This window comes from Galeopterus variegatus, unplaced genomic scaffold, assembly GCF_000696425.1.
Source record: "Galeopterus variegatus unplaced genomic scaffold, G_variegatus-3.0.2 Scaffold283, whole genome shotgun sequence".
Taxonomy (NCBI): Eukaryota; Metazoa; Chordata; class Mammalia; order Dermoptera; family Cynocephalidae; genus Galeopterus; species Galeopterus variegatus.
This window is the reverse complement of record NW_007726394.1, coordinates 369,065-391,836: the sequence shown is the minus strand read 5'-3', so window position 1 is coordinate 391,836 and position 22,772 is coordinate 369,065. Positions and strand designations below refer to the sequence as shown.

The window sequence follows — 22,772 nt, the reverse complement described above, 5'->3', positions numbered from 1 at the left end:
GGTGGGAGCGGATGGGGTGGGGGATGGGGGGTGGCAGTGAGGCAGAGGCTGGAGGGCAGGAAGTGCAGAGTAGGCCAGGGCTGGGCTTCTCACCTGCAGTTTGTAGTGCTCAGCTGCCTGCTCCCTCTGGCTCAATTGGGCCTGCAGCTCATTCAATTGGGCCTGGAGGCGTTGGGCCTCCTGCTGGCTCTCACCTCCCTGGGCCTGGAAAGCCTGAGAAGAAAGGCTAATCAGGGAGGCCAGTCTGGCTGCTTCACCCAAATCCACTGACCTGCCCTAGCTGTTTGAGCTCCATAAGTGTTTCAGACTCCTGCATATTCTCTCAGGAGGCTGAAAAAAATCCTTTTACCCCCCCCACTCCAAATACATACACTCCCCCCAACTACAACCTACTGAAATACTGCACATCCTTCAAGTCCACATTCTGTCGGCGCTTTCCCTGACCAGCTCATGCCATCTGCTTGCTCTCTGACAGAGTTCTGACTGCCCTATCTTTGCCTTCACAAAATGTCAGCCTCTTTCCATGTGCACACAGGAGTTAAGGCAAACTGATGATCAGGGAACACCTGGGTAAAGAGCATAGAGCTAGGCACTTGCACGTAAGCTGAGAACACGTGAACTCATTTCTCCTCAAAACCATCAAGAAGTACCATTAACCTCATTTCAGAGATGAGGAAACTGAGTTCAGAGATTTAAGCAAATTGACCAGGTCACAGTGACTAAAATGGAAGAGTAAGATTTGAACTTGGTCCACCTAACTCCAAAGCTGGTTGGGGCTCATTTGTGATGCCAGCAATGCCTCCTATCCAGATCATAACTCCTTAAGAGCAGGGCTTGGGTCTAATTCTCCAACCACCTGCAATACCAGCAAGTGCTTGGTTTGCTGTAGATACTGGATAGGAGCATCCTGTCCTTGCCTCTCCTATATCTCCTAGCACAGGGCAGGCCCCCAAAAGGAGCGTAATGAACATCTGTTTATCACATAATCATGACATGGTGTGGAGCAGGTGGAAGGTGAGCAGGAGAAATGAAGCTCTGAGCTCCCAACTCTTGAAACCCACCAGGGCTTTAGCCAGTCCCAGTGCCACTTTTGCCCAATTCCTTTGCCTCTGACTAAAGGCTGTGAAGCCTAGAATAGCAAAAAGCAAATATTAAGCCAAAGAAGGTAACATAGTTGAAAGCATTAATATTATTAAGTTATACTGTAATATTCAGTGTCATTGACACTCTTACCCCTTGAGCCCAGACTAGACCAGTGCTGTCCAGGAGAACCTTCTGTGAAGATGGGATGTTCTGTATCTGCGCTGTCCAATATAGTAGCCATTAGCCACACACAGCTATTGAGCAGGTGAAATATGGCTAGTGTGAATGAAGAACTGAATTTTTTATTTAATTTTAATTAAATTTAAATAACCACATGTGACTAGTGGCTGCTATAGTGGACAGTGAAGATCTAGAGGGATGGGAACCACGCGGGTCTTCCCTTGAGAGCTCCCAGAAGGCACATGCAGGGGCTCCTGAGCCAGAGGTCTCTCCCAAGGCTGCTAGGCACCGAGGTCCTCTGTCACCATACCCACCACAGCCCAAGGGCTTAGAGAACTGCCCCATATCACTCCCTCCGCCCTGTCCTCTCTCAGGTGCCAAAGGCCATGCCAATTCCCTAAGTGTCCCACCTTCAGCTTCTGCTGCTGCACCTTGCTGGCTTGGTCACAGTCAGCCAGCTTCTTACTCAGTTCTTCCACCTGGGGAGGGAAGAGGAACACAGAAGACTCAGGAGGCCTTCCCTTGGATATCCAGACAAATAATAGGGTTTCCCCAGACCAGTATTCCCAGTGTTCCTAGAAGAAGAAACTCAGGCCCTTTCTCTGGCCTCCAGTCAGAGAACTACCTGCTGCTCAAGCTGGTTAGCAGGGCCTGAATGAGGCAACCCAACATGTAGATGTTGCCAGGGCCACCTGCCCACAGTCACCTCCATCATAGCCTGCAGAGACAGAGCCCTGCCCAACCCCTGCAGCCACCAGGATTGGCAGAATTGACACCAGAGAGCTGACACCTCACCTTGCTGTTGCCACCACTCCCCAGCCCCAATCCTCTAGGTTGGGGGTAGGAATAGGGGACCTGGTCTATAAGTCTAGCAGAGATATTCAATGAGTACTCATCCCTCCCTCCTCCCAGAAACTTCCAAAGCAAAAACCCACAGATGCTCAGACCTCTTCCCCATATCCACAGGCCATTAGGGCTGATGCTAGCAGTGTGGCCACTGTGGTTAGTACTGGGGGAACAGACAGCTGGAAGACAAGAGCAGGGGCAGCACACGTACTCCAAGCTCATCCCACTCCCACAGAGAGCGAGAGCACAGGGAGGCAGGGGACGGGAGGAAATGTAACAGCCACAAGCACTCCTGTCTTCTCCAGGCATTGTGGGAGTTCAAGCATGACTGGGCAGCAGAGGGGAGAGGCAAGGGCTCCATTGCTGTTTGCTATTCAGTTCAATTGTCCATCATCTCAGGTTCCTTGGGGGAGAGTCCAACTCCTCAGCAGGCCTGAATTGACTAGGTAGGAGGGTGGAGGAGAAAGGGAGCTCCCACTAAACACCAGCGCTATGGCCTTGATGTCTTGGGCAGCACAGAAACATCCTTGTGAGGGAGAGACAGTCAGACCATGTGACCCCTATCTGGTACAGACCCTTCTGCTCCTCTCAACCTTGGCCTTCCTGCTCTAGACATCTCTGTGCCATGCTCAGGGTGATGGCTGGGCATCCTGAGCCCACAACCCTCCCTAGCCTTTGAGGGCTGCCATGCATATCACCTTTATGGCTTTGACAAATCTATACTCTGTGGGAAAGAAGGGCACTGTGTTAAAAACAAAGCCCACAGATTAATTCTGCTCTTCCTCTTAGTTGAGTATCCCTAGCTAGAAACAGGACTTGGGAGGTTTGGGAATCCTCAGGATTGAGTCTGTTAGTGGTTCAGGGATGGGAAGGATGACGCCTATGCTGCCCCTTGTCCCTGACAGATGAGAGGAGGTTCAGAAGGGTGGAGAGGCCGACCTGGGATGAGTGGGATGAGGCCTGAGGGCCCAGCACCCCGTACTCCTGAGTAGCCTGGGCCTGGATTCCATGGCTTGACCCTGCCCCCTTCACAAACAGTTCACAACGGGAGCTGGAAGAGGCAAGCTGCAGCCGGGGTCATGCACCGAGACTGGTCACCGCTTAAGCAGCCAGCATTTAGCAAGGACCCCAGGCATTACCTGCTTAGTCTGCTCTCTCTGAAATACCTCTAGCTGCTCCACCTGTGTTTGGGACAGGAGCAATGGAGACAGAGTGAGAAGGGGGCCAGAAAGGCGCCAGCCCCAAAGCCAGGCTGATCTCATTGAGGCTCTGACACTTCCCCAAGAAACTAGACTTCTAGTAAGTTAAAAAATGCCGGTTAGGCTTAGTCTAATCCCCAGCAGCTCTTGGAGCCTCAATGCAGTTATGCCTCTGGAAGGGGCTGGTGGGCTGCGAATCCACAACTGGACTCTCTAGGGACAAAGCCTTCAGGCAAGAGAAGGCCATTGATATTTCTCGAGGACAACAGGGCAATAGACTTGAACTCTCCCAGCCACCCAGTGAATGAGAGAAGGCAAGATACTGCAGTGTGGGAGACCAAGGCCCTGGAATGCAGAAGGACAATGTCCCTGCTCTCTCAGCTGTGCATCTCTAGGGACATGGTTGAGCTGGGCAAACCTTACCTGGGCAGTGAGCTTCTGCCTCTCCTCCTGGAACCGCTGCCTTTCCTCCAGGACCTTGACCTTGGCACCCTCGTACTTGGCAGTCATCACCTCCAGCTCCCGGGCGGTGCTCTGTGCTTCCCGTTGCATCTCAGCCAGACGGGTCTCAGCATCAGCACGTACAGCTGCCAACTCTTGGACGTATTTCTCCCGGGCCTGGTCCAGCTCCACTTCCAGATATTGCCGGCCAAGGTTGGCCCGCTCACCCAGCCCCCGGTTCTCCTCTGCCAGCAGGCCGTGAGCCTTCTTCAGCATGCTCAGCTGCTCCGCATAGCTGGCCTTCTCTGCCCGCAGCTGCTGGGTGGCTCGCTCCTGCTCTGCCACCTTCTGCCGCAGGGGCGCCAGCTCCCCAAGCTCCCGCTGGGCCCTCATCAGCTCTGCCCGCAGCCCACCAGCTGCCTGCTTACTCTGCTCCAGCTCCTCACGGTGACGCTTCTCAGCAGCTGCCTGCTCAGCCTGCAGCTGCTGGCAGAGGTGCTTAGCGGGAAGCAGCTCACTCACCAGAGCCTGCGTGCTGGTGTGCTCGAGCTGCAGGGCAGAGAGGGCCTGTTCCTTCTGGAAGAACTTCTCCTGCCACGCCTTCAATTCTTGGCCCAGCTCCTCTGCTCGCTCTGCCTGCGAGGCCAGCTCCTGCCGCAGGCTCTCTGAAGCCACCCGCTGTTTCTCTGCCTCCTCCCGGAGGCTCTGCACCTCTTCCCGCAGAGCGGAGCTGCGCTCGGCAGCCCTGGCGCTATTGCTGGCTGTCTCTGCCTGGAGCAGGCGCAGCCTCTCTTCCAGCTTCTGGCTCTTCTCCGACTCAGCTATAACCAGCCGCTTCAACTCCTTGCTCTCCCCCTCCTTCTCCAGGACCTGGCGGTTCAGGATGGACACCTCCTCCTCCAAGCTGCTGATGAGGCTGCTTTTTCTCTCAGCCTCCTGCTGGCCCCGGGCCACCTGGGCCTTCCACTCATCTTCAGCCTTGCTATGGTCTTGAGTCTTGGCGCGGAGGGTGGCCAACTCCCTTTGGGCTGAGGCTAAGGTGCCCTGACTGTGCCCCAGCTCCTGGGCTTTCTCTTCCAACTGGCCCCGCAGAATCTCCAGAGCACTGTCCTGCTTAGCCCGGCAGGCCTGCTCGGCTTTGAGGCTGTGCTCCAGGCTCTCCACCTGTGCCTGCTGCTGCTGGCACTGCTGCTCCAGCTTGCTCACCTCTGCCCGCAGTGCCTCCAGCTCAAGGCCTGTTGACTCTTTCTTTCCAGAAGCATCTTCTCCACTGGCCTTCCTTAAAGACTGTTGGTGTTCCTTGTCTTTCTTAGCCAGCTGCTCCTTCAGTTGCTCCAAGATTTGCTGAAGTTCCTCCAGCTCTGTTCTCAGTGCTGCTTCCTGACCACGAAGCTTGGCCAGCTCCTGCTCTTTGCCTTCTTTTTCCGTCAGGGCACGGGCCAGTGCCTCTTGCAGGGTAGCAAACTCCACACGCTGCTCGTTGAGGGCATTCTGCAGTCGCATCTCAAGCTCGGCCTTGGCTGCCTTCTCCAGGGCCAGATCAGCTTGGGCCCGGCCCCGCTCCTGGGTCAGCCGTGCCACCTCCCTCTCCTGCTGCCCGCGCTCCTCCTGCTGCTGTCCCTGGCTCTCCATCAGTGCAGCCCGCAGCCTCTCCAGCTCACTGCCCATTTGCTCTGCCTCACGCTCCATGGCCTGCAGTGCTGCCTGTGTGCTGCAGATCTGGCGACCCTGCTGCTCCTCCAGCCACTCTGACTCTCTGTCTCCTGCCCTTGGGGGCTCCTTGAGTAGCTCTCGGGAGGCTGTTTCCTGCTGCTCACCTGCCTTGCGCACCAAGGCCTCTAGGCGGGCCACCTCCTTGCTGGTGGCTGCCATCTTCTCCTGCAGAGTGGAGAGGTCATCTGCAAGCTTCTGGGCCCTGACCTCCTTCTCCTGGACCTGCTGGAGAGCTCTAGCCAGGCTGGCATGGAGCTGAGCTAGCTCATTCTGCTGCCGGCCTATCTGGAGCTCGCTGTGGGCCTCGATCCCTGCCACCTTCTCCTTTGCCTCCTGCAGCTCCTGGCGGGCCTTCTCACATTCCTCCTTCAGTGTCATCAGCTGTTCCTGGAACATGGCACCATACTGAGCCTCCTCCTGCTGGCTATCCTCATACCGCTCACGCCAGGTAGCTACCTCCTTGACGAGCTGATCACGCTCACTCTCAGCCCTGTGTTGGGAGACTGTGGCCTCTGCCAGTTTCTGCCGCAGGGCTTCAGTCTCAGCCTGATGGGCCTGTCCAAGCTGCTGTAATCGGGCCTCAAGCCCCTTGCGCCCAGCCTTCTCTTCTTCTAGCTCCTTCCGTTCCTGCTTATGCTGTTCCACCAGGCTTCGGGTCTTTGCCTCCAGCTCAGAGATACAACGCTGCTGCTCTTCCAGGGCATCTGAGGCCTTGCGCTTCTCCTCTTCAATGCTGCCCTTTGTGATCTTCAAGGACTCCTCAAGGGCCTGGAGCTGCTTCTGGAGCTGGCCCTTCTCCTGGACCACCCTTTCTCTTTCAGTTGCTTTTTGCTGCTCAGACCTCAGCTGGGCCTCTAGCTCTGCCACCTGGGCCTGGGCCTCACACTGATCCCGATGGGCTGACTCAATGCGGGCATGGAGTTCCTCCACCTGTCGGCTCAGCTCTGCCTTCTCCTGTTGGGCCTGTGCTGCTAAGGTTTGGGCACTGTCTTGGGATTCACTGGCAGCCTGAAGTTGCTGTTGCAGTATCTCTAGCTCGGCAGCCTTCTCCTTCTTCAATGCCTCCAACTGCTGGAGAGCCGCATCCCGCTCCCTTAAGGAGGCCTCTCGCTCCTCAGCAGCAGTGGCCAGTTGTTGGGCGTGGTCCCCCCTAGTTGCCTCCTGCTCCTTGGCTGCCTCCTGCAACTGCTGCTCCTTTTGCTTCAGGCTGCTGCTCAGCTGCTCCACCTGGTGGCGGAGGCCCTGGGAGGCCTGTTCTTGCTGTTGAAGGGTCTGTGCTAGCTGGGCCTGCTCCTTTTTGGCCTGTTGCTTCAGGCTGGCCAGTTCTTCATCCTGCTGCTGAAGGGTGGCATTGAGTGTGGTGAGCTCAGAGGTGAGGGAGACCACCTGAGCAGTCAATTGGGCCCCCTGAGCTTGGGAGGCCTGCTCCAACTCTTCCTTGGCCTGACTCAGGTTGGAGATGGAGCTCTGCAGGTCGGCAATCAGGCTAGCCAGCTGCTGCTTTTCTTCTTCAAAGTGGCCCCGCTCAACAAGCAACTTGGCTTCCTGCTGGCCTCGCTCAGTCTCCAGAGTCTCCACCCTGGCTTGGAGCTGGGTGTTGTTTGCAGCAAGAGAGGCTGCCTCTTGCTTCAGGGTTTCCAGCTGGGGGGTACAAAGACAAATGGGGATGAGCATGACTCCTCAGTCACCATGCCCCAACTGGGAACCGACAAGCACCAGGAAACCGAACATGCCCAACATGGGTCCACACCAACCCCAGCACACGGCTCTTCCTTGCTGCTCCTGTGTATTCCTACCTGCAAGACGTCACCCAGCACCTCGCCCTTCTGGAGTGGGTTCTCCTGCAGCTGGGCCAAATGTTCTTCCAGCTGTGAAAGTTTTCCCTGAAGGATTTCATTCTTCTCTTCAAGGCATTTCTGGTAGTAAACAAGAGATCCATGTGAACAGAGTTGTGGAACAGTCCCTCACGAACATCAACAAAACACATGACCCTACCATCTTGTTACCAAGAAAGATCTCCTTTGCCCTGGCCTAGAAAAAAACTCTCAGAAACCATGGACATGGGACTGTGAGGGCCCTCACTTTCTAGCCTTAGTTCTAGTGCTGAATTAAGTCATAATATGAATTGCTTGCTTCTCCAAGGCTGCTGAGTTTGCTTTAAATTTCCTTACCATACACCCTTCCTCAGATAAGTCTTGACTCCCAGATTATCCAAACAACCACCAGCTTAAAAATAGTTCCTGGGCATCAATACCAGCAGTGGCAGCAGCAGCCCTGGCCCCAAGCCTGCTTCCCTGCTGATGTTCACTAAGCACCAAGAGGCCAGGCAACGTGCTGGGCACATCTCTGAATTTCCAAACCACCTACAAATAAGTCTGGGAAGTGGCTATTACCATCCCTCTTTTACAGAACAAAAACCTAAAGCCCAGATGCTGAGTGCCTTGCTCAAGGACTACACGGTTAATAGGTGGCAGAGTTGAGTTCTTACTAATAGCAATAATAATAATAGCAACTAATTCATTGAGAGCTTACTTTATACCACACAACGTGTTAGGTGCTTTATATATAGGCAGGTACTCATTATTTTTCCCGCTATAGGAAAAGGATGCTTAGAAAGAGAGAGGTTAACTTCTCCAAGATCCCACACCTTGCAAATAGCAGAGAGAGGATTCAAAGGTGAACTAGACTAGAGCCCACACTCCTTCCATTATAGCTCGCTATTAAACCTTGTAGCGGAGACAGCCTAATTCCCGAAGGCCCAGCAGAGTAGAGGGGTGAACTGAGCTTAGCCTGCATGTGTGGTTAGGCTGGGCCCTGACTCCCAGCAGAGCACTACCTTATCCTGCAGGGCTGTGCTGAGCTCCTTGTCCAGACAGGCCTGCTTCTCCACCCACTCCTGGGTGGCCTTGCTGTGCTCCTCTGTCAGTTCGTTGAGGGCGCTCTGTAGCTGCTGCAGGTGACTGGCAAATTCCCGCAGCTGAGACAGACAAGCAGGAATCCCCATCACCCAGGGTCAAAACTGGCACCACCACTGCTATCTGCTCCCTGAACCCCAGGACCAGATGCCTCCTTCCAACCCTTCCAACCCTCCCCAAACTAATCACAACTAATCATGCCTTTAAATTCAGTACTACACATCAAAATTTAGGGCCACAACCTAGTACCCTGGCAGCAGCCAATTATGGGACAAGGACAGGGACAAAGTATGCAGGTCCTGGAGAGACAGGTGCTGGGACATTGTTCTCAACCCTCTCTTGATGAGCTTTCCAGACCACCTCAGCCCTGAGGGGCCTCCATGCATAGAGCAGGCCCCCCCACTACCTTAAAGGAAAGGTCCCCATTCTCCTCAGAAAGTTGGTTAATCTTGCGATCCATCTGGCTCTTCTCTGTCTTCAGGTCCTGGCACTGCTTCAGAGTTTCATGTAGGCGCACAGTGAGGCTGCGAGGAAGGGGTGCAGTGAGCAGGGTATGGCCCCTCACTGGGCGCAGGGAGGGGTTGGGGGGGAAGGCAGGGGGAGCTCTACCTCTCATTCTTGTCACGCAGCTCCTCGAGCTCCCGGGGCTCCACTGGGCTGGCTGCCTGCTTCTCATTCAGCAGAGCTAGGCGGTCAATGCGCTGCTGCATCATGGCTATCTGCGCGTCTGCAGGGGTAGGGGAGGAGGGAAGGAGAGTCAGCACAGAACTATGGGGAGGAGAGAGGGGTGGAGGAGGCATGTGGTATCTGATTAAGAAAAGGGAGGATGGGGCAAGGACGGAACCCAGCTTCCAGGAGGCCGGCCTGACCACAGGCCCAGGGCTGAGCCCTAAGCCCCAGGGCCAGCAGAAGGAACAACATGGGAGACTAAGGGATATCCCTCAGGCAAGCCCAGTGCTTTCCTGCATGGAAATCCCCAGTGCTGCCCTTCACACACATCTCCAGTACACCAGGCACCCACCCTTCTCAGTGACGAGCTTGCGGTTCTCGGCCAGCTCCAGCTCCAGCTCATCTCTATTATTTCTCTCATCTGCAAGCTGCTTCTTCAGCCTTCTCATCTGGAATTGTGGGGTCTGCAGGATGTCACCCATGGGAGAGGCTGGAGAACCTGAGAGGAAGCTGAGGAAGAAGATGACCCAGATGCCAAGATAAGAGCCTAAGATCTGAAGCAACCAAACAAAGGCAGGATGGGAGAGCAGGGGTCTATGGATGTGAGCACTAGCTGGGAGGCCTGTGCACTTGGGTTCTGTTTGCAGTGCTACCTCACACCTCATGACGTGACCTTGAGAAGACTTTTTCATCTCCCTTCTCCATGCCTTGACTGCTTGTCAGGAGGAAGAAAAAAGTGATGTATTCTCCCTGCCTCTGCCGATACACACTGAGAGAAGGAACTGCACTGTAGTCTCCAAAGAAGAAGGGTATTCCATAAACAGCCTCTGAGAGAGGCCTTCTGCCCAGGACAGATCCCAACCAATTCCCCCAATTAGTACTGGGTCAGGTGAGGAAATCCCAGATCTGCAGGACACTCCAAGTACTCTCTGATGATGTAAGAGGCTGGTTGGGCCGGCCCGTGGCTCACTCGGTAGAGTGCGGTGCTAATAACACCAAGGCCCCGGGTTCGGATCCCACATAGGGATGGCCGGTTCGCTCACTGGCTGAGCGTGGTGCTGACAACACCAAGTCAAGGGTTAAGATCCCCTTACCGGTCATCTTTAAAAAAAAAAAAAGAGGCTGGTCAACAGCTTAGCCTCTAGAATGCAGGAGTGTGAGGACTGGATGGATGCTGAGGCCTCAGTTCAAGAGCATAGGACATACTTGTTCCCACTGGAAGAGGAGGCAACCTTCTGTAGCTCTAAGAAGCGAATCTCCCTCTTGGCCTGGGGGCTAGGTGGGGACAGCTCTTCAGAGAAGCTGCTGGAACAGGTGGAAGGGACAGGAGCTGAGGGTGAGAAGTGGACAAATAAACCATGAAAGGTTAGAAAGAAGATGAACAGATGTGCATCTTTATGCAGTCTGAGCATTCACCTTAGCGGGAGTGAATCCGCAAACACATGTAATTTCTTAGTGGGAGGGAGGCACTGGGCAGAACCTGAAACCTGGTGTCTGGGTTATCCAGAGGTCAGTCCTTCACCAAAATCAAGGGCAGGGCACACCGGAGTATGGGTGTCCTTTGTGCTCAGAAACTGTACCAAGTGCTCAGGCTGTTCCCTCAGCCAACACCGCAGAGGCAGCTTGGAGCCCTGAACAGGAGCTCCTTGCAAACCCCATCAACAACCTCTTGTGTCAGAGCCACTGGCCGCCTTTTGGATTTCTTCTGTCCTGAAATCTTACATTGCTCACATGCCTTTTCTCAAAAGTTTCTCTTCCCTTGGTTCCCATAACCATTTTCACAGGATGCTCCCACCTCTAACCACTCTCGTTCTTGGTCTCCTTAATCTGCTTCTCCCTCCTCCACCCACACTGCCAGCTCCCCAGAGGTCTGATGGGGCCTCCGTGTTCCACCCACCAAGCCCACGGCTTCCATGGCCATCCGTACACTGACTTGCAGACCCATATTCTGGCCCAGAGCCCTGTCCTGTATTCTAGACTCACATTTCCAACATCTCCATCTGAAGGTCTCATGAGGAACGTGAGTATGAGGAACATCAAATTCAGTGGTAGAAGAGAACTAGCCTAGACCTGCTTCCTGCTTTCCCATCATCGCTAGTGACCTCTTCATCAGAAGACCAGCAGAACTCCCACCTCCTCTATCGTGCTGCCAGACGAGAGAGTCGATACCTCCTGTACTTAGATTCCCTGTCATACTTACTGGTTTATGTATCTGCCGTCCCACTTAGAACATAAGCTTCATGGAGGGAAAAACTTTTTTTTAAAAAAATGGACTGTGTATTCTCAGCTTCTAAACCTAGAGTAGTGATTATTTAAAAAAAATTTTTCTACATGTGTGTATGGGGGCTGGGGGTGATCAAGGACAACCTAACAGCAGACTTACAAATATCCTGCTTAACTGCTGCCAGGCTGTAAGGAGGAGCCCTGTAGAATCTGAGATGATGGCAAATTAACTCACTCCATGACACATACTCTTCCTGGACACCAACTCTCTGCCTTGTGTTGGGGACAGAAACAAACCTCTACTGCACTTCTCAACAACTCAGGATACTAGCAGTCCCCAGCTCAGAGATGAGGGGATCCTCAGGAATGAGTCCCTACTCACCTTTCTGCAAAAAATTCTCCAGGTCCTCATTAAGGTTTAGCCCATCCTCATGGTCCAGCACAAATTTAAGAATGACAGCCAACTCAGCCTGGGCCACGGAGAGAGGAAAAGACACTTAGGTATTCGAGAGGCCTCTGAAAGGATGGCTGCTGGGAGCTGTCGCAGCAGGGCCAGTCCCAGGTGCTCCTGAGCCCCAGGGGCCTGTTTGATTGTGCTTCCTCTCAGAGCCTGAGCCCATGGCCCAGCCACCAACATGTGACTAGAGATATGTTCCCCCCATTCGCCCCCTGCCCTTCTGCCTTCCCTAAAGATGCACCCAGAGTCAGAGTTCCTAATGGACTTCACTCCTGACCACAAGAGAAGTGAATGGCCAAGGAAGGTAATAAAGTCAGAAAGCTTTCAGTACAATATGTTGGCCTCTTTTAGATGACCCTACTAGGGGATAGGATGAAAGAAATGGAGTGATGGTTTAGTGTTAAAACACACACACACACACACACACACACACACACACACACACATGAAGAGAGAATAACTTTGATGTATTATCCAAATACACCGTACAGTTAAATATACATAAAAAAGGATTTGGAAGTATATCCTTTAAAAAGTTAGCAGTTATCTGTGGGAATAAGATTATTGGCAATTGTTATTTCTTTGTGCTTTTCAATATTTTCCAGATTTTACTGGGCTGGCTGATTAGCTCACTTGGGAGAGCATGGTGCTGGTAACACCAAGGTCATGGGTTTGGACCCCCATACCAGCCAGCTACAAAACAAAACAAAATTTCCAGATTTTCTATAATGAATGACTGCAATTACCACAACCATATTTTTAAGAAGCATGATACTCACATATGCTGTTTAAAGGAAAGCAGATGGGTGAGGTGAGGCACAGGCTAGGCCCACTAGGTGGGGTGAAGGCACAAGGGCTTACCTGAATCTTATACTCAAATTGTTCCCAGTCCCTAGGACTTTTGGAGCTCATGGTAGAGTGGTATAAGAGCAGCATGGTCATCTAGAAGCCAAACAGGAGGCAGTCACTGAGCAGGGCTATCTCTCTTCTCAGTGCTCCCATTCTGGGGACTCTGAACTATTCTGGAAACTCTTCTGAAACTCCTAGAATTCAGCAGTCCCAGGCCACCATCTTTAACAGCCCCAGGAAAAACTTTGTTGTTTTTTATTGAGGACGCAATACACACTGCAAAAAAACTGGGTGCCAGTATTCCTGCATGGCTAAGTCCCTGGACTCATGGAACCCTGGGTGTGAATTTAAAGGGACCCTTCAACAGACCAGCACCCAGAAACAGTGGAGGGAATGAAGCAGACTGAGCTAAAAAGAAAAATATGCTGATAGCTGTGTGAGACCTGATTCCTGCCAGGTCTCCATCGAGACCCACCATAATAGTTTAGTAAACTTATTTATCATAAGATCGTAGGCTTTTAGAATCCTTGGGCTGAATTAGCCTCTGCTTCAGACAGGTAGCTGCCTGGTCCTACCTCCAACCTCCAAAAGCCCCAGAAATAAAGCACTCACCACCTCCTCTTGGGTTAAGAGGAGCCCTGTAGGCCCCTCAGGTACCACCCTCCCACCCATGCCCCAGTCTGGTATTCCATGGGTACCTTGGCCAGTTCCAGCTCTGACCCCTCCATCACCTTCTGCACAGACACCAGGCATTCTGGAGAAGAGGGATGTTTTTGGTTTTCTGCAATGACAACAATGTAGAAAACAAGGTGAATGTCCTGGGAACCATACCTGGGATCCTCAGAATGCCTGAGCCTGAGAAGCAGAATAGCCGTCTCGAGGGCTATGAGCTGTAGGGCTGCTTTATTCCTGTGCCCTCTCTCCCCTGACTTACACTTTTCCATCTGAAGTCAGTTCTATCCTGGGCAGAATGCCTGAGCCTGAGAAGCAGAATAGCCGTCTCGAGGGCTATGAGCTGTAGGGCTGCTTATTCCTGTGCCCTCTCTCCCCTGACTTACACTTTTCCATCTGAAGTCAGTTCTATCCTGGGTTGGTCCAAACACTACAGGGACAAGACAGCAGGCTAGGAATTCACACAACTCATGACATTGCACTCACCCACCCACTCACCAACTCCCACTTAGCACCACAGAGAGGAGCCTAGGTGTTCCACACCACTCTACAGTCCTGTTCCAACTAAGGTGACAGAGAAAACCTACAGCTGAGTCAGAGTAGGATGACTGGGGACACCTGGCTTATACTGCCAGAGGGTCTGGGCTCAATTCCTAACACCTTGCTTTATCTAAATATGAGGGGTCTTCAAAAAGTTCATGGAAAGATTTGCATTATCTTTTTTTATTTTTATTTATTTTTTTATTGCTGGCTGTCCAGTATAGGGATCAAAGCCTGGACCTTTGCGTTATCAACACTACACTCTAACCAAGTGAGCTAGCCAGCCAGCCCCTTCTCGTATCTTTTAATCCCATTTTTCCACAAACTTTTTGAAGTACCCTCATATGTTCTCACCTTTCCTATAATTCTTTTGAGGTGGAGATGGCAGGTGGCACCCCCTGTCAAAGACAAGGACTCTGTGGTCCAAGGCTGGACAGGGCAAAGGAGCTGACAAGCACTGTGCTAGAAGCTCTGCATGTGTTCTCATTAATCCACCCATCGACCTGAAGAGCAGTGATTATTATCTCCATATACAGACAGGGAACCTGTCCAGAAAGGTCATACAAGCAGTGGGAAGGGTCAAGATTTCAACTTAAATCTGCCTCTGCCCCATACCTACTGCCTGAATAATTAATTCAAAATTTTCCGGGAAAAACTGTTTTTCTTGCAAGGGAAAAGGGGGTAACATGGATCCTTCCCTCTCTTCTGCCTCCTTGAAGTGGGGGAGCAGAAGCCCAAAGTGGTGAGTCCGAAAAGTGACCTTCTGGCTCTGAATGGATCCCTTTGATGAGCTCTGAGACTGAAGGGATACACTTCTTACCAAGTTGTATTCATCTCTGTGCTAAAGAGTAATGAGCCTGGAATCTTTTCTCCTCCAGACACCCATGAACTGGTTCTTCTGGACTCCCAAGTCCCAGGAGCTGAAGTAGCAGCTCCTTCCAGCTAGATAAGAAAGGAGCTTACTCTGCAGAAAACTGCATACAAAGTCCAGTCTCTGTGGCACCGGCTGCTGCAGGATCTGCTGCCCCTCGTCAGTGCCGTGGCTAGAACAAAGAGCAAGTATTAGGACCAAAATACTTACGACCTTGGCCTCCTTGCTACTGTATTACATACTACCTCCCCCTTCCTTCAGGGCTTAGTTCTCTGCTGGATCCGGGCTAGAACAAAGAGCAAGTATTAGGACCAAAATACTTACGACCTTGGCCTCCTTGCTACTGCATTACATACTACCTCCCCCTTCCTTCAGGGCTTAGTTCTCTGCTGGATCCAGGACAGAACCAGACCAGATCCTGGAGGCAGGTGAGAAGATATCAGGACACCATTTACTCAGATGGAACAGTGTGCTGGGTGAGCAGTGGGGACTTGAGGCATGGACAATCTTCTAGAAAAGATGGCACTCTGCCATCTTATTTGCAAATATGTAAAAGCTCTGTCAGAAGGGGGCCGAGAGGAGCTGGTGGCTTCACAGATGAATGGGAAGCTAGATGAAATCGTCTGGAATGGCTTAACTCTAAAATGTCAGGAAGTCTGGAAAATGTGGCTAGAGTAAGAGTGAGAGAGAATCATGGGAAGAGAAAAACTGGTCCAAGAACTGAAAGAACAGGAAGAAAACAAGGCTCTAAGGTGACAGGGAAAAGTCTCCACACAAGGCTGAAGGCTGAGATGTCTAAAGCCTCCTAGAGGCATGTCCAAGGGACAAGCATTCTTGATTAGAGGCCCTTGCCCATGCTTGCTTGTTTAACTAGAGGGCAAGCAAAGTGTGAGAACAACGAGAACAGGCAGGCAGCAGGGGGAGCTCTTACACAGCCCAGGGACCTGGCCCCTGTGCGCTTTAAATGGGGTTTCATTTTCAGAGGTGAGTATCTCATCACCTCCAGAACAGGTGAAGTAACACTTCAGGTTAAAAAGCTACTTCTCTATCTAGGCCACAGATGGAGATACTGATTAAAGGGCCCTCTGTTCTTCAGAATCTAAATGGTCTCAGCCAACTTTCTGGAAGGCAAGACAGGCCCTAGAACCTTCCAGTGCAAGAGACATCCTGCAAAGCACAAGAACCATCTTCCAAGTGAAGTCCCCACAAGAGGCACTCTGGATAGCTAGTCTGAGATGAGGGACTCCTACAAAGTCTTGAGGCGATGCTGACCTCATCACCGACTCCTAAATGAGTCATCTTCCATACCCACCCACAATCTGGAATGTCATGACTCCTTGCCTCAGTGTACAGCAGTATTTACCTAAGTATATTCCATTAAGTAAAAATAAAAAGGGAGTCCTCAGTTTAAACATTTAAGAAATGCTAGGTTAAACCAAATGAACATTTTCTAAAGAAAAGAATATAACATGCATTCTTGTCTAAACCTATTTGACCACAAAACCTCTTTTTTCCCCACAAAGCCCCTGGTATAAGTAAAGCTGAATGAAACATGCTTTGGAAAATGCTAGTCCTAAAGAAATCCAGCCCATCACTTAAGACTGCATTCAGGTCTCATCTTTGTCAGGAAGCCATCTCACACTACCGGTCATGCCTCCCTCATCCTTCCCAGGTATTCCTACTGCATTCACGAACATAACTGCTCACTATGAGCGCGCTAGCTGAAAGCTAGGAATGCAGCCGGTGCATGGTACATATGGGCTGCTGACAGCTGACGGATGCTTTTTACTGGGAAAAGCAAAGGTCAATGTCAGTAAGACCAGTGTCATTCAGGACTTTAGGTTTTCTGGAAAAATGCCTCCACTAAACTTTGCTATTCAAACCTTGCAGCTACCAAAGAGATAGAACAGACTTTTTGCTTTAGGCTATTCACCCACAGAAAAACAGAAAGGGAACTTTGTCAGAGGGGTTGACACCAATGAATTTTCCCACAGGAAGGCCAAGGGGCCAAGGAACCAAGCCCTGTTTAATTCCCACAGCTTCTAACCATCCACCAACCATCCGCCATCCTCCACTGCCTTCCCCTGAGAACTAGGCTTCTCATTTCGGTTAGCAGAAGTAGCAGTATCAGAAATGCAACAGCCAGAACATATTAACCAAGTCTGTTTTCCCAAAGAAGTTGGTCTGCATTGTCCTGGATCTGAGATGGAGATGGAGGTTAGGGTTAACCTGGGATTTCAATAGCTCCTACCTCCAACTCACTCAACTCACCCCCCCCATGTCTAAGTCTCAGGCAGCAGCCTAGAAGATAACTTGGAAAACAGGCATCTCGGATTTTTGACACTCCCTATGAAAATTCCTTACCAGGTCATAAACCTACAGTGACTAAACCAAGGACAACACACATCCTTACTCCTGGACACACCTACTGCTCTTGTCATCAAGCCAAGGAAATTGATCTCCTCAAAAGCAAAAGCTCCTTGGGCCGGCCCGGTGGCGCACTGCTACAGTGCGCCGCTTGGGAGTGCAGTGGCGCTCCCGCCGAGGGTTTGGATCCCACATACAGACCGGTTCCCGCTCACTGGCTGAGCGAGGTGCGGGCGCGGCACCGAGGTTTGCGATCCCGTTGCCAGTCCCGGTCCGGTACGGGCGCGACACTGAGGGTTGCGATCCGTTGCCGGACACGAAAAAAGACAAAAAGGAAAAAAAAAAAAAAAAGCAAAAGCTCCTCGATCTATTCTGTAGTCAAAAAAGCATGCTGCCCCCTACCATATGTTACAACATAAGGCACGTTATACCTGGCTGCCACTCTTTTAGTGATGTTAAAATTAAACAATGTAGACTTCCAGTCAAGATGGCGGAATAGACAGTCCCCAGCGTTACTCTCTCCCACAAATCAACCAGTTTACAACTATAAAAATGTAACATCAGCCAAACTGGGGCCACTAGAGCTCAGGTAAAGAGGAGGAGAGACCTACGGAGTGCATGAGGGTGGGAGAAGCCACAATGAGAGAAAGAAAAAACTGCTCTGACCATTTCAAGCGCCAGACATGTCCAGGCTGGAGCTGGTGAGCACCCAGAGCAGGAGCTGGCAAAAGCCATCACTGTGCCCTTCAGATGGAGTTGCTTGGAGGCAGCAGGGGAGAAGAGGGCCTTGGTGGCCCCCAGGCCAGCAAGACCACAAATAGGATTCCCATGGACCCACGTAGGAGTGAGGAGCCACAACAACGGAGAAAAAGGAGCCACTCAGAGGCTGGTGAGTCATTGCAAGAGACAGGCACATGGCCTGTCCCATGGGAAGTGTTTGCAGCACAGGTGGTGGGGGACAGGGGCCCACTGGGGGAACACTGGGGCACAGCAAGGAAAGCTGATCTGCTCCCCAATCAGTGCAGGACCACTCAGAGGAGAGACTGGTCAGGAATATAGAATTGCATGCGGTGCAGTGTGATGAAAAGACTCAGGCCCAGACCGGAGTTTCTACACAACCCAGGTGGCACTGGATCTCTCGAGAGGCAGAAGTATCTATAAAGTCAACCATTAAAACCTGAGCTGCACAAAAAGCCTTCCCTAGGGAATCAGCAGCAAAGCAGCAATTTAACTAAACCACACAGCTCAAGTACTGGTCCCCACAGGAAATTCCCCCATTTCAGAAGTAAGCAAAAGACAACAAATTAGTTCCAGAGCAGTTTGAGTGGTAAGAACAGCAAATAATCCAACACAGAACTGAAAGAAAAAACAAAGTACCCACATCCAAAAACAAAGTTTCATATTAACTAGTATAGGTCTCATTTCATCAAAGAACACCTATAACACCTAGAAGGACCAGAAGTCCCCTGGGCTACCAAGCCAGAAAGCAGGGAGGGCCAGGGGCCTCAGCAATGCCCCCCAACATCCACAACCAATCCTGAGGGTGGGGGATGAGGGCCTCGACCGCGCCCCCCCCCCAACACACATAGCCAGCCCAGAGGTGACCACCAAGCCAACACAGGAAGCACCCTGGGCTCGCCGAACCTGGGGTGGTGGTGGGCCTTGGGCCTCGGCCCTGCCCCCCCAACACGTGCAACCAGCTCAGCCAGGACCACCAAGCTGCAGCAAGAAGGGCCCTGGGTTCCCAAGCTGGGATGGTGGGAAGCAAGGGCTTTTGCCACATACCCGACATCTGTACCCACCCCGGCAATGACCAAGCCACCACTGGAAGCCCCCCGGTCTCTCCTGTGGGAATGAGGAGGGTGCCACAGGCCTCAATCCTGCCCCTCCTCCTTCCTCCTTCTTCCATCCCATTTCCTTCCCCTGTTCCCTCTCCCCCTCCAACTGCTCTTCAACAACATCCTAGAATGTAAAAAATAATAGTAATAAAATTACATTAAAAAAAAATTCAATTCAACAGTGGGTTAGGTATTGGCAGCCTAATGGTTTCACCAGCCACTGATGTCAGTTGCTTGGATCTATCCCTTCATTAGGGTTTGTAAAATAATGATTTTCATCAGGAGCTGCAAAATGCTGATTTTGGGGTGGTACACAACCCTCCTAAGAAGTATCTTTGCCAAAAAAAATTTAAACTAATCAAGCCTAGCTCTAATTATCAGTTTACAGATAACAAGGGGAACAAAGGAACAAATTAAGTAGCACCATGATGATGCAATTAACAAAATCCAGGATTTAAGAATTTCTACAGGATCAAAACAATGGTGTGGGTTGGGAGAGAGAAATAGAAAACAATGGTGTGGGTTGGGAGAGAGAAATAGAAGAAAACAAGATTGGTGAGAGGAGATGAGCCCCTGATGAAAGATACTGACACCAGGCTGAAGATTTAAGATTTCAACCTACTAGCAATGAAGAGTCACCAAGGTTCAATGAAGATCAATTGAAGCATCACAATGAAAGCAGAATTTGAGATTCTTGAGATCACTTGTATAGGAATGGACTAGAATAAGGACAGATTAGAGAAGAACAAGGCTATGAGAGCCTGGTATCCAGAATAAGGCAGAGGAAGGGATGTGGGATGTGAGAAGTCTTCCAAAGGACAAACAGAGAGGATGGTGACTGATTAGAATCAGTGCCAATGAGAGGAATACAAAATGATGCTGAAATGTCCTGCCAGGGTAACTGGGAGAAAAAAATGGTAGTATCTGGACCAAAATAAGAATAGTGATTTCTTTCAGAGGCTCTAAGGCAAGTGCTGGTTAGAGCCATACAGAGTTTTCAGAAATCCTATAAGACACTCTACTACCAACAGGCATTTCAAGAGATACCACAAAAACCACTCTAAAAGACCCATAAGTCCTGAGCTACTCAGCTCCACTAGACTGTGCTGATGGGAAACATTGGCCACATCTTTATTCACTCATCTACTCCCTCAATAAACATTAATTAAAAACTGATCAAGGGGCCGGCCCCGTGGCGCACTTGGGAGAGTACAGCGCTTGGGAGCGCAGCGGCGCTCCCGCCACGGGTTCGGATCCTATATGGGTATGGCCGGTGCGCTCACTGGCTGAGCGCGGTGTGGGTGACACCAAGCCAAGGGTTGTGGTCCCCTTACCGGTCACGAAAAAGATAAAAAACAAAACAAAACAAAAAAAACTGATCAGGGCTGGCTGGTTAGCTTACTTGGGAGAGTGTGGTACCAATAACACCAAGGTCAAGGGTTCGGATCCCATACTAGCCAACCACCAAAAAAAACAAAACAAAACAAACCCTAATCAACGTACAGTCCGAAGCCGGGGAGGGGAAGGACCCCAAGATGAATCATCAGGATGAATCAGACACAGTTCCTGCCTTTGATAAGCTCAGTTCTGCCTTCTTTCTCTGTCTACAAGCTGCTGCCTATGAATAGATAGCCAAGCTGCTTCACAGAGATGCGAATCCTTGACACCAGTTCCTAACTGCCATGTGTGGCACACAAACACCTTCGACACTTCAGTTTACCCTTGGCCTGGGGCTGGACTCACAGCCTACTGTGCTTTCCTTTAAAAAAAAAAAGGGTGGGGTGGGGGGAGGGTTCCTCTTCATCAGTATCCCCCTAGTTCCTTATTTTATGGCAGGCCTCGAATTCTGCCTATAGAACAAAGAAGTGAGGAAAGTCAGCTTTGCCCTCCATGATTCCTAAAAGTTGATGATGAACTACATAAGCTTAACAAAATAACTTTAGTTTATAGCTTGACTGGTCTTTGCTCAGTTCCAGAGAGGTATGATATTACCAGAAGGCCCTACTCCATTAATTTCCCAGATAACTGTATGTTCAAAGGAAACAAGTACTAAAGATACAGATATAAAACAAAAAGGCCAAACTAGAATCCTGGCTACATAACAACAAGCTTATCAAACACTCATGGACCTCAGAAATCAAGTTAATGTGGCAGTAAAAACCCCAGAAATACATGTTATAATGGCTTAGAAAGAGGCATATCTGTACTGTGCTAACAAGCCAGAGACAAGATTTCTAGCTGCCTTTTATTTCCCTCAGATGTAAGAGCTTCCCCTTTCTTCCTCCTGGCCCCAAGGTTGCAAAGAGGGCTTGAGATAGGGTAGAAATGAGTCAAAAAAAGAGGGCTGTAGAAGACTCCTCTTGAGGCAAAAGGATGGGGAGCCATTGAGCAAGCAGGCTCTTGGAATAGTGTGAAAGCAGGGAGCCTTGGAGCCTCTGTGCAAGAGTGAGGAATCCTTAGGATGGGACAAGGTGAGTCCTCCACCACAGAGAGGCACAGTGACTGGGACATGTGGTCGAAGTGTTCTTACCTCTGGGCCCCACCCTGGCTTATGACATCCCAATCCTGTTCCTGCTTTCTGGTCACAGCCCTCACCAAGGCAAGAGAGCAAACACAGTCCCCACTCCAGCAATCAGCTTTGCCTGAAAGGCTAGAGAGGGTTGTGGTGCCTACTCACATGCTGTCAATGATCTTGATGAAGACGCTGCAGTCCTGGAGTTGTGGCACAGCCTCCACAGGGTCAGCCACACGCAGACTGTTCACCTGTAAGCCAAGGAAAGAGCCTGGTGAGACTGCTACAAAGCCCGAAGCAAGGTGGTTTGCTCCTTTTCCAAGATGCTGATAGTTCTCTGCTTATTGTGAGCACCTTCAGTTGTAGGCTATTGGAATAAGGGAACAGATGACTCTGGGATTTTTAATTTCAGCAAAGGGAGGCTGCTGCACTCACTCATCCAGTGCTTGCTATCCGGTTATGGCCCCTTGAAGTGCTGCATCAGAGAGTCCTTCCTTTGGCTTCAACTAAATATGAGCTTAACTTCTCCTAAGATATTCCAGCACTGAGGGTATACTTTAAATATAATTAGTCATAAGATGTGTATTCTGGAAGGATACACAAGAAACTGGTGACACTGTTGCCTCTAGAGAGAGAGGAACTTGATGGCAGGGAGTCTGAAGTGGGAAAAAGAAAGGCTTTATACATTACAACCTCCTGTGGCTCTTCAATGTTTACCTTATAACTCTTTGCAGCTCTTGAACTTTGAAATATCTATCTAAAACTTAAATATTAAATATATGTAATAAACTCCCACACATAAAAAATCTTATTAATGCATTCTTTTATTATTTGCAGACATAAAACTTTGGTTGAGGGGAAGAAAGGGAAACAATGCAGGAACAAAATAACTAACTAAAAAAAAAAAAAAAAAAGGATGCGGGGGGGGCTGGCCCAAAGGTAGTAAGTTATCTCAATTGTTCACAGTCAGTTACAGATTGAACTCATTTTACTCTTTCTCCCTTTAGCACTACTGCACTTCACAAGCATTTTAAAAATAATTTCTTTTAGGGCTGGCCCATGGCTCACTTGGGAGAGTGTGGTGCTGACTGAGTCAAGGGTTAAGATCCCTTTACTGTTCATCTTTAAAAAAAAAAAATAATAGGGCCGGCCCGTGGCTCACTCGGGAGAGTGCGGTGCTGATAACACCAAGGCCCCGGGTTCGGATCCCATATAGGGATGGCCGGTTCGCTCACTGGCTGAGCGTGGTGCTGACAACACCAAGTCAAAGGTTAAGATCCCCTTACCGGTCATCTTTTAAAAAAAAAAAAAAAATAATAATAATAATAATAAAATTGGGGCCGGCCTGGTGGCGCACTGCTACAGTGCGCTGCTTGGGAGCGCGGTGGCGCTCCCGC

The 22,772-nt window shown here is 50.6% G+C and overlaps 1 protein-coding gene across 6 annotated transcripts in view; it reads right to left on the bottom strand.

Annotated features, from left to right (window-relative positions):
• The window catches only part of NUMA1 (nuclear mitotic apparatus protein 1), a 46,454-nt gene that overhangs the window by 7,258 nt on the left and 16,424 nt on the right, over positions 1-22,772 (bottom strand). For 5 of the 6 annotated variants that reach the window (XM_008566983.1, XM_008566979.1, XM_008566985.1 and 2 more), the window contains 15 exons: positions 21,541-21,626; positions 14,751-14,830; positions 13,274-13,356; positions 12,588-12,668; positions 11,652-11,739; positions 10,253-10,376; positions 9,399-9,556; positions 8,987-9,104; positions 8,784-8,901; positions 8,299-8,439; positions 7,259-7,378; positions 3,732-7,103; positions 3,249-3,290; positions 1,674-1,742; positions 94-213 (listed from right to left, as the gene is read on the bottom strand). In XM_008566983.1, coding sequence (XP_008565205.1) covers positions 94-213; positions 1,674-1,742; positions 3,249-3,290; positions 3,732-7,103; positions 7,259-7,378; positions 8,299-8,439; positions 8,784-8,901; positions 8,987-9,104; positions 9,399-9,556; positions 10,253-10,376; positions 11,652-11,739; positions 12,588-12,668; positions 13,274-13,356; positions 14,751-14,830; positions 21,541-21,626 — 4,800 coding nt within the window. The remainder of the gene's footprint in view (positions 1-93; positions 214-1,673; positions 1,743-3,248; positions 3,291-3,731; positions 7,104-7,258; positions 7,379-8,298; positions 8,440-8,783; positions 8,902-8,986; positions 9,105-9,398; positions 9,557-10,252; positions 10,377-11,651; positions 11,740-12,587; positions 12,669-13,273; positions 13,357-14,750; positions 14,831-21,540; positions 21,627-22,772) is intronic. The other variant, XM_008566984.1, reaches the window with a different exon arrangement.